The following is an 11,015-nucleotide window of genomic DNA, read 5'->3' as shown; positions in this document are numbered from 1 at the left end:
TTTCCCCCTATTATTATTATTTTATTTTTTTCTGTGCTATTTATGTCCCCATACGTCAAAAACCAACGTGGCAATAAACCGGATTTTGATGCCACATTGACCCAAGGCTTGTCGTGTCCCGAAGAGCCCCCCTTATTGGTTGTTCTCTGTTGCTATGGTACCAGACATCGGATGCTGAAGTTTCATGCGCGACTCCTGTGTCGGTGCAGCAGCAGGAAGTGTGGTTGCAGTGATGGAGAGTCAGAGAGTGATTGATGGATGTGTGAGGAGAGTGTGCTCAGAGACAGAGGGAGGTCTCTGCACAACTGGACCGACTGATGAGTCTGAGTCACACAGTAACTCACGTCACTAGTGTGTGTGTGTGAGAGAGAGAGTGTGTGTCAGTGATCAACAGAAATAACCTGTATAGGATCCTCTTCTACATTAACACATGCATGATTTGCCAACAAAGTTCTGATCAATATGATAAGAGCAGGATATTCAGTGGGATGCTCAGGAGTTTCCCCCACACATTGAGGGGTTATTATTATTATTAATAGTTTGTGCATAGAGACCAGAGGTGTTTCTCAAAGTCAAGGATCCCTTCTTGGAAGGATGCTACAGAGGCAGGCAAGAGTCCTCCCTTGCATTCAGTGAGCACACTCTGGCACAGACTAACAAGTGTCCCCAGGTGACCCTCAGCAAGCTGAGGGCATTTCAGGGTACTGCCATAATTCTGGCACTCTCTAATGCTGCTGTACAATTTGAACAAATGTAGCAGGGTGTGTGGACCCTTAGTGCTCCATCACTGCTGTAAATGACTGATTTAAACCCCTTTATTTAATCCATGGTATTTTAAGAAGCTCATTATTTGGCAGTGGGCACATTGGAAAGTGTAAAATATGAGGTGTCTGTCATTATTTTTTTCATGCTTGTGTGATAAAAACTCCTGCAGATATTAGTCCAAGTAAATTACATATTTATCTGTATCCTGCTGAGCTCTGCCTTGAAAATTCTCTGAATGAAGGACTCTGTCCTTGGTAGAATTGGAAGGATCTCTGACACTGAAACAGTCCTTTGGGGGGATTTGATGACATAGCATCCTTCAAATTCAGCCATTGTTTGTGTCTTTGTGTTTGTGTTGCCCCATCTATCCATTTACATCTGCAGAGCAAAGCAGCCCAGACATCCCTCTCTCCAGCAACGCTTTCCAGCTCCTTCTGGGGGACCCCACAGCGTTTGAGGCCAGACGAGATACATAATCCCTCCAGCGTGTTCTGGGTCTGCCCGGGGCCTCCTACCAGTGGGACATACCGGAACAACTCTAACAGGAGCCGCCCAGGAGGCATCCTGGTCAGATTCCCGAACCACCAGAACTGACCCTTTTTGCCGCGAAGGAGCAGCGGATCTACTCTGAGCTCCCTCCTTACTCTATCTCTAAGGCTGAGCCCAGCCACCCAGAGAAATCTCATTTACGCTGCTTCTTCATTCTTGTGGTCACTACCCAGAGCTCATGACCATAGGTGGACCAGTAAATCGAAAGCTTTGCCTTCCGGCTCAGCTCCCTCTTCACCACAACGGTCTGGCGTAGTGCCCACATCACTGCAGATGCCGCACCAAACTGCCTATCCATCTCACGCTCCATTCTGCCCTCACTCATGAACAAGACCTCAAGGTACATGAACTCCTTTGCTTGTGGCAGTAACTCTCCCCCAACCCAGAGGGGGCAATCCACCCTTTTCCAGCAGAGAACCATGGCCTCAGACTTGGAGGTACTGACTCTCATCCCGACTGCTTCACACTCGGCTGCAAACCGCCACAGTCCCTGCTGGAGGTCATGGTGTGATGAAGCCAACAGAACCACATCATCTACAAAAAGCAGAGATGCGATTCTGAGGTCCCCAAACTGGACCCCTTCCTCCCCCCGGCTGCCCCCTGAGATCCTGTCCATGAATATCACAAACAGGATCAGTGACCATGGACAACCCTGGCAGAGACCAGCACCCACTGAGAACATGTTTGTCTTTACGCTGAGTATGCAGACGCAGCTTTCACTTTGGTCATACAGGGACCGGATGGCTCGTAGCAGCAAGCCAGGTACCCCGTAATCCTGCAGTACCCCCCACAAGACTCCCCGAGGGATGCAGTCGTAAGCCTTCTCCAATTCCACAAAGCAGATGTAGACTGGATGGGCAAATTCCCATGACCCCTCCAGCAGCCTCGCAAGGGTAAAGAGCTGGTCCACTGTTCCAGGGCCAGGACGGAATAAGCATTGCTTCTCCTGAATCTGAGGTTCGACAGTCTGTAATAAATTTGTGTCTCTTTGCATCTCTTTGTGGTCATTTTGAGTCTCTTCCTGGTTGGCATGTGTTAATTTAAGTGACACTTTCATAGCTCTGAATCAGTGCCCACATCTTTTATTTGTTGAGCAATTCAAATACTTAAAAAAGAATAAAAGTAAAACAGCAATTCAATTTGATTGTCAGGTTGTCAGGTGTCAGGGTTAAACAAAACACCCTGATTTTTTTTAATGGGTTTAATAGGCTGATGATTTGAAGAATGTCTTGACCCACAGATGACGTGTAATCCTTCATTTAAAACCTGAAAAATAACCTGCATTAGAGATTGTTACCTCTATAGTGATGCTGTGTTACCTGTGCCACTTGTGCTGTAATGAACTCGAAATTAAAAATGCAGAACCAGACCCAAGACAGAACACGTAACAAGAAGTGAGAGACCTCTTCAACTTCATTATTCATTAAATTACATCATCCCACACTCAAAACAGGGACAGAAATACACTTTGCATAAAAGGGACCTTGAATGTTGGCAACTAGACTCACCAACATCTTTTCACTGGGCTTTGTTCTCTTTTTTTTCTCAAAAACAGATATTGCACAGTAAAAACACATAAAAGTAGAAACATCAGAGATTCAAAACCTTTAAAACCTTCATTAGAAAAAGATTCAGAAATGTTTCCGACTTTGGAGAAAGTGGTTTACAATTGAATCGGTCATCTTCTCCTGTTTTGGCCCCAGACAAACAGTCCACTGGATAATTACGAAAAAGGATTCACATGTGAAATTGCACATACAACAGTATGAGAGTCCTGTTTCTGTCACTGTGGGACATTTGGCAAATGATCATAGACTTCACATCCATAGCACACATGACTGTTCAGATGAATCCAATGAGGTGGAGGAAGGTAGTTCATCTGTGAGAAGTTAACGGATCGCTCCTTCAGAAGGCTTCGCACACAGTAAAGCACCCCAGCATCCTATGAGGATGATCAGGCTCCGTGGGATTTCCTCCACAGCTCAGTAGATATTAGTGCTGTCCTGTCAGCTGCATAGAGATCCAGAGTTTTGTCTCCTCCAAATGAGGCCTGGAGATCCAGTGGGCAGGTTACAGTAAATCCTCTCCTTGTTAGTTAAGTTTGGCACTAATGCGTATCCACTGAAGAGCCTGTCTAGTGTATTGGACAGCGTGAGCGATGCTACTGTGAAGAGTCAATGGCCCAGAGAGAGTGTTCAAGTAGTTGAAGAACTCTGTAATGAAAAAGGAAGACAGTGCTCTTAAAGATAGTGTATATAAGATTTCATTGGATTTAGTGGCATCAAGCAGTGAGAATAGAAGATTGCAACCAGTTGAAGCTTCTCCTGGTTAGAATTATTTCAGTGTTCTTTGTTCAGGAGGTTTTTACCAGGAGTCAAATTATCCACAGAGGTCTCCTCCTCTGTAAAACCCAGTGATTAAAACCAGTAGAAACACAGAATAAAGAAGTTTCATGTTACAAACCAGGGTTTCTCCTGTGCTGTTCAGCAGCTTGCTAGCCCAGCACCTGCTAATGTGTGCTCACCTTTCTACCTGACATCTTAAGATCCATGGGCCAGTTGAACAAAGCACCTTAAGTTTGGTACTTAAGTATAACACTGACATGAAATACCTTGCCAATAACTGACTGGAAAGACGTTACATAAAACCACAGAGCAATCATTAATTGTAAAGGGGCTGGAAGAGCGCAGCTTTGGAAAGTTGAGTGATCCAAAACTGGATGGTCACAATCAAAAAGTGACTTCTGGTAAAATTTAAAGTGTCCATTGGGTTCTGCACAGAAGTAGACAGTATTCATGAAAACAGTGAAAGAAACGGGGTTCTGTGGTGCCTATAACAACCCCCCATCACTCCTATCCATCCCTCTGGATCTCACTCCTGCCTACCTTCCGGAAAGTTGGATCCCTCCTACCCACCCAAGAGAGACACTCACACACAGGCAGGACACACCAGGACAAAGACAAAATGAAACCATGCCAAGTGACAACAACAGATAGACCTAACTAACTAACGAACTAACTGACTAACTAAGTAACACTAACTAACTAACAAAACAAAAGAAAACGTCTTAAGGAATCCCTTCAGAGAAAAACTGATCTACTTGAGCCTCATGCACTGCAGTACTTCAGGAATTCATCTGTTATGAGAAGGGGGGGGGTGCATACGTGCATACACAGCAAAGATGAGTTGGGATGACAAAGATATGTGTCTTTTTTTTATGTACACAAATCTCATGCATTAGAAGCCCCTGTCTACCTTTATTCTCCTTTGCAAGGTTGTCTGCCACCTCCCAGTACTCAAAGCTGTACAGGACACTGTTGGTGATGTTCAGGTGATTTGCTGCCATCTGGTGGATGCGTTGAGGAATGCTTATGAGAGAAGGGAAGGCGCTGCCCCCGTGTGAACCCCGGCTGAGGTGTTTTGCATTGGGTGAGAGTGAAGACGGGGGTCCTCCAGCACTCCTGGAGGTGAAAACACACGTGCAGCAGAGTGGTGGTGATCAGTGACTGGAATACATGAAAATGAATGAAACAGAGACCTTGGAATATAAAGTCACTATCCACCTACTTCCCAGAGTCACTCCAACAGGGTGGTGTAGAAGGCACTTTGGGAGAACTCTGTGATGACACCATAAACAAGGCAGGAAATCAAACCCAAATGTTTACATTCTACGGATGTAAATGGTACCTTAGAATTATTATTTTTAGATATACCTTGAAGTAGTCGAGCAGAACTTTGGAGTATTTCAGTGCATGGTCCTTCTTTAGACGAAACATTTGCCAGTAAAGGAGGGCAAGGCATCGGAAACTATGGACAGCACAAAAGTTAAAAACACTCAGACGGACCACAAATCATCCTCAAAATCTAGGTCCTTCAGCGCGATGATAGATGTGGCATAAACAGAGGAAATGACATACGCACCACAGAACCGCCAGCTGTTTGTCTTCCTGTCTCGCTCCAGGGCCAGAGTGGCTCTTCAGCCTCATTGCGTACCTTAAGACACAGGACTGTTAACAATGGGAGCTGCAGCTCGTGTATATGTGTCTGTTTGACTTGTATCTGTTTTGTGCAACTCACCTAATGAGCTCCACTGTCTCTGAGTACATGGTATACGGAGACTTGGCCTCCAGAGGCCCTTCCTCCATCGCTTTCCCACACTCCATGAAGGAGAGAGCAGCGTCAACATAATTCACAGCCTTGCCAAGCTTGTCCACCTGAAAGTCAGACATCAATACACAGGCAAAGACGGGAGTAAATGTTACGGGAATACTTAAATATTTTAGTGTTAGGCGATAAAATCAAGCAGGTATTGGCTAAGAAGGTCTGCAGCTCTGGGGGATTTGTCCAGGATGTGTTAAGCCTTAAAAGAGGTAACCCTTCGTCACGCAAGGTGCTTTCTAACAACTGAGGGGCTCCGCTCTTCTCTTCTTCTTCATACACACATGTTAAGTCTGCTGCCCTACCCTATGTTAGACCGGGTAGTGGGCAGCACAGTGGAAATATTAGGTTTGAACTTTGGTTTCTCCCTGGGAAGATATTTCAAATTCTGAGGAGACAGTACTAAATTAGACTTAGATGTTCCAATACAGCTGCTTCCATAGGTGAAAAACTGTTCTTGATGTGGATCCTGTTAAATGAGTGAATGTCCAAAACAGCTAAGTATCTCCGGGTGATGATGTTCCCATTTACTGCACTATTATGATAAAGACAGAAAGATTACCTTGATGACTGGATGTGAAGTGATCCAAATTAATTTGCTGTTAATGCCGTGCCATGCTTAGTCAATGCTTACAGTAAGAACCATATGTTCCTGCAGCTGTCCTCAAAAAGACTTCCATGACCTTAAAAAACCTGAACACTACCTCCTGTGACCACTGTTACCTTATAGAAACCCACACTGCCATCTAGTGGTCAAAAATGTTGTCGGCTTTAAATACAATGTCTACACAGCAAGCAAATCATATTTCCCCTTAAATGTCAAAGCATTTCTCCGGTGACTGTACAACATCCCAGTTTTGCTTCACTGTTTATAATTTATATTCAGACAAAAATGAAGAACTCACCATTGCATCTGCACGATGCTTCATCCTTTTAGCTTCGTGTAAGTAGTACTCAGCATGGTGCGGACTAAGATGGACAGAAACACAGAAGAATAAGTGCAGTGCAGTCACAGACAGGTGTCTGGTGAGTCTGTATCTAACAAACATAAAACAGCGTCGGCTCACGTTTCATGGTTTGGCACAGTCCCTCTGTGTCCTGCAGGGCCCCAGGACTCAGATGGTGGTTGGGGCTGTCTGGACACTTTTACACACTCCACCTCCATCTTGGGCTGAGAGCACAGGTGAAGAAAAAGAGATGAAATCATCCAAAAAGCAGGGAGGAATGGAGCTGGAATGATCTAGAAAGTATTTTTTTGTATCACCTTCACAGCAGAGTCTCTATTCTTATCTCTGTTCTTGTGGATGTGATGCTGCTCTGAGGTCTTCGTTTTAGGGGGTGGCTTGGTGGACTCAGGGCTGTTGGACAGCGGGGACAGCGGGGACAGCGGAGACAATGGTCTCTTGCTGTCCAAGTACTCCTCCAAGTATCTGCAAGTACACACATGTACATTGACACAGACACACATCATATGGTTTGTGCGAGTATAAAAACACTTGTCACAGATGTGTGACGGCACGTGTGGCATAAAATGGTGTCTTTTTTTACCCATTGTGTGTGGTCTCTATCACAAAGTTCTGCTCAGCTGTGTGAGATGAAGCCTCCGTGCGGCCTGGGGGGTCAGGTGCATAAGGAATACTCCTCTTGCTCTCTCTGTGCGACACACCATTCTCCAACTGGTCACACACAAACACACATATTCATGAATCAATGTGTTCTAAGGTAACGAAACCACAACGATTCTTATTTTCAGGTGATTATGCACTAAAGAAAACATACTTATTATATTATATTTCTGCCAGCACAACCCTCTAAATCCAACACACTGGACCTTTAAAACAATGCCGATACACATCAAATTCAGCAGGGAAGAAAAGCGAATATATACGTTGTTTACCTTGCGTTTCCTTTTGCCGTCTTTAGTCACAGTCTCGGGGACGTACAGGTGTTTCATAGCCTCTTTTTGCTTGTCCTTGTTTGATGAAGAGGAAGAAGAGGAGGGCTTTTTAACAGGGGAACTAGTAGTGCTGTCCGGAACCCTCTTGAGAAGACAGAGGTCTATTTGCACCACCAGATTTCGAAGTCCTCGCTGGGAAGGCGCTGTGGCTTTTTCACCTCGACCAAACGGGACCAGGGTGTAGAGTTTTTGCTTCCCCTCACTCTGCTGGATCTCACTGGGGTTACCTGAAGCGGGTCCTCTTGGGTAGACCGCCTTCGGTCTGTTGGCATCAGACCTCCCTGGGCCTGGTTGCCCTCTCCTGGGGAGTCTCTTGTGAGAGGTAGAGTCTGCTGGAACTTTGGTGACCGGAGCCTGGCATTCAGATTCTGAGTCTGAGTCTGAAGAGGAAGAGGTGGAGGGTGAGGAGGAGGATGGTTTGTGAGGAGTTGGGGAACGTGACAGGGGAGGTGACGGGTCTCGCTGTAGCTCTCTTTCCTCCTCACTCCTCCCTGCCTTCTTTGTCCTCCCCTGGTGGTGTGAGTCGTCTTGCAGGCGGTGTCGCTCGGTGTTGGTGGGCAGTCTCTGCTTGGCCTGCACTGTTTGCCATTCGAGTCTGTGCTGCTGCTCCCTCCTCCTCCTGCTTTCCCCTCTTGCTGTCTCCTCTCTCTGTCTCTGCCTCTCTATCTCTCCCTCCTCTTCCTCCTCCTCCTCCTCTTCTTCCGCAGAACTCTGGATCCAGGGACGTCTCAGTAGCTGCTCCTCCGCCAGCCTCCTGTCTTCCTTTCTCTCCTGTTTCCCTTGTTGTTTCTCCCGATGCCTGTCCTCTTTCCTCTCGTGTTTTCTCCCGTCAGCTTGACTCAGATGATCTCCTCTGCGTTCCACCTCCTGCTCCTTAAACTGGGGGTTCTTCTGTGGCTTTTTTGTATGGTTAACATGCACAGGAGTTGGTGCTGCAGCCTCCGAAGGCTTGGCCCTGGGTTTTAAGCTAGGGTTAGATCTAGAGTTCAACCCAGTGTTAGGATTAGTAACAGCTTTAGAGGGAGATTGGGAATGAGAACTATGACCAGAGTTGGTTTCACGAGCAGTGGGAGCTAAGTGCTTTGCTCGTGTGGGGCTTTGCTGTGAGCTGGACTGAAACGTAAGCCTGCGCTTGTGGTTGGAGTTGTGGTTGGATCTGCTACTCTGGATTTGCTCAAAATGCGATGTGTGTTTGGGTTTGGGGGTCTCGGAGGGCTGTTTAGAACTTGGTTGAAAGGTAGGCTTGGGTCTAGATTTGTGGCTGTGACTCTGGTTAGAGTTTAAAACAGCAGAGTTCTTGGGTTTGTTTTGGTCTTGGTCGTGTGTGGGTCGAGTCTTGAGTCTGTGCTGATGAGTTGGCTGAGGATGAGCGCTATTTGTAGGCCTGCTCTGAGTGTCGCTGTTAGGCAGTGGGGTAATCCATGACCTGTGTTTTGTCCTGTTGGGGTTAGTTGCTAGACCAGGTTGTGTTGTCTGAACCTCAGGGTGGTGCCGAACCCTGGAAGGAGCAGGTAGGCTTGGACTAGGGCTTCTTGGAGGGTCTCTAGGTATTGGACTAGGGCTACGGCTGGCTCTCGGGCTGCCACACGGACTTGGGCAAACACTTGGAACTGGACTGAGGATAGGGCTGCGCCTCGGGCTTGGGCTAGGACTGGGGCAGGTGCTGGGGAATGGGCTGGGGCTAGGGCAGTAGCTGTAACCAGGGCTAGGGAGGGGGCTGTTGTGGCTGTAATTGAACTGTGGGCTCGGGATAGGGCTTTGACTTGGGCTGTATTCCTGATTGCAGTCCCAGGACCTGGCTGGAGATGGCGCTCTCTGTGTGTGGGGAGAGGGAGGGCGTCCTGGAAAGCTCTGGGAGGGATCCTGGTCACTGCTGGCAGATTTTTTGTGGGGCTTCTGCAGCCATTTATCCAACTGCCACTGGGTTGCAGAGGGGTGATCAGGCTTGAAAACACAGAGAGAGAAACAAATGTCAAATATCAGTCCTTTATTAGTGAAGCTTCACACATGCAGGTACAGTGGCGGGGGAAGGCCAGCTTGCACTTTTTCTTAAAGGGACAGTTCAACCCCTAATCAAAAACACATATTTTTCCTCTTAATATATCAGACTAGATTGTTTCAGTGTGAGTTGCAGAGTGTTGGAGATATCAGCTGTAGAGATGTCTGCCTTCTCTCTAATATAATGGAACTAGATGGCACTCAGCTTGTGGTGCTCAACGCGCCAAAAGATACATTTAAAAAACTCTACAGCAATGTCTCTTTCCAGAAATCATGACCTGGTTACTCAAGATAATCCACAGACCTTGTTGTGCGCAGTTTCATGTGGGAACTATTTTCTTTCTACCGAACTACATCCACCAACCGTATCACCGCACAGAAGGGAGCGTGCAGCAACTCATGTACAAGAGGCTCGTTCTTTTGACAGTTCAAGATGTGAACTCCTCAGCTGAGCTCTTAGCTAGCTCAGTGGTGCTAGGTGAACTGGCAGTAGATGCATGCTTTTCCTCGCGGTGATACAGTTGGTGGGTGTCGTTTTGTACAAAGAAAATAGTTCTTTTTACCGAACCACAAGGTCTGGTCTCACAAAAAGGTCTCTGGATTAACTTGAGTAACCGGTAACATTTGAGTTTTTAAAATGTATTTTTATGGCGCTTTAAGCACCAAAAGAGTGCTGTCTAGTTCCATTATACTGAAGAGAAGGCAGACATCTCTAAGGCGATATCACTCTGCAACTCACTCCAAAACAATCTAGACTGATAAACATCAGCCCCAAACTCAGGATTTCTTGTAAGATACAGTGGTGGTTATGGTCACTTAGCATCTTCAGATGCAACCTGCCTCCGTACCCTTAAAGTTGACACAGAGTAGGTACAAGAGTAACACTTAGTGCCCGACCTGTGTTTTCCTGATGGTTTAAGAAATGCTCCTAAGCTCAGGGGAAGCCAAATTTGACATATATACAGAAAAATCATTGGCCAAACAGTAGTAAAAACATAGTTTTCAACCAGTTACACAGCAAGATAATCCACGTTTCTATTTTTGCCATAGAAAAAATCATTTTCTATCAAAATTACTATGCAACACTACCAAACAGTTTAACGTCTGACATTACAGTAGATTATTGGTGTGCCACCATATTACAAAAAGAATTTCTCTATCCATCTTTTCAGGTTTGACACCATGTTTACTGAGGTAAATGTTTTTCTCAACTAGTAATCAATCACTGTAGGTGACAGGGGTAGGAAACCTGCGACTCTGCAGCACACTCCACTGGAGTCTTCCTCACAAGGCTAGCTATGGTTTTAAAATCCAAAAAAGGAAAAGTCTTGGAGAATAAAAAATACAGGAAAATACAGGATTAATAGAGTTGTGACAGGTAGATTTGCTTTCACTACCAACACTGCAAAGTTAAAGTGTTAAATAATGATAGAGAGCCCACTGCAGAGTAGCCACCTTGTAGTAAATCATATAAATGAATGCTTATTTTGACCTGTTTGTAATGTTGATGGGCTAATTTAGATTTAACAGGCTGTTACCCTCATTTAAATTTGTTCTGCGGCTCCAGACAGATTTTCTTTTTTCTGTT

General features: G+C 45.8%; 1 protein-coding gene across 5 annotated transcripts in view; it reads right to left on the bottom strand.

The window, feature by feature from the left end:
• Positions 1–2,710: 2,710 nt before the first annotated feature.
• Positions 2,711–11,015, bottom strand: part of aff3 (AF4/FMR2 family, member 3) — a 28,433-nt gene continuing 20,128 nt past the window's right edge. For 3 of the 5 annotated variants that reach the window (XM_050049277.1, XM_050049278.1, XM_050049281.1), the window contains 11 exons: positions 7,370–9,373; positions 7,021–7,148; positions 6,737–6,902; positions 6,540–6,643; positions 6,378–6,441; positions 5,392–5,528; positions 5,236–5,307; positions 5,028–5,121; positions 4,882–4,931; positions 4,570–4,775; positions 2,711–3,527 (listed from right to left, as the gene is read on the bottom strand). In XM_050049277.1, the coding sequence (XP_049905234.1) occupies positions 3,406–3,527; positions 4,570–4,775; positions 4,882–4,931; positions 5,028–5,121; positions 5,236–5,307; positions 5,392–5,528; positions 6,378–6,441; positions 6,540–6,643; positions 6,737–6,902; positions 7,021–7,148; positions 7,370–9,373 (3,147 nt within the window). In that variant the 3' untranslated portion in view covers positions 2,711–3,405. Of the gene's footprint in view, positions 3,528–4,569; positions 4,821–4,877; positions 4,932–5,027; positions 5,122–5,235; positions 5,308–5,391; positions 5,529–6,377; positions 6,442–6,539; positions 6,644–6,736; positions 6,903–7,020; positions 7,149–7,369; positions 9,374–11,015 lie in introns of those variants that run through there. The other 2 variants (XM_050049279.1, XM_050049280.1) reach the window with 2 other exon arrangements.

This window comes from Epinephelus moara, chromosome 7, assembly GCF_006386435.1.
Source record: "Epinephelus moara isolate mb chromosome 7, YSFRI_EMoa_1.0, whole genome shotgun sequence".
NCBI lineage: Eukaryota > Metazoa > Chordata > Actinopteri > Perciformes > Serranidae > Epinephelus > Epinephelus moara.
Note: the sequence above shows the minus strand (reverse complement) of the source record. Positions and strands in the feature narration are given on the sequence as shown.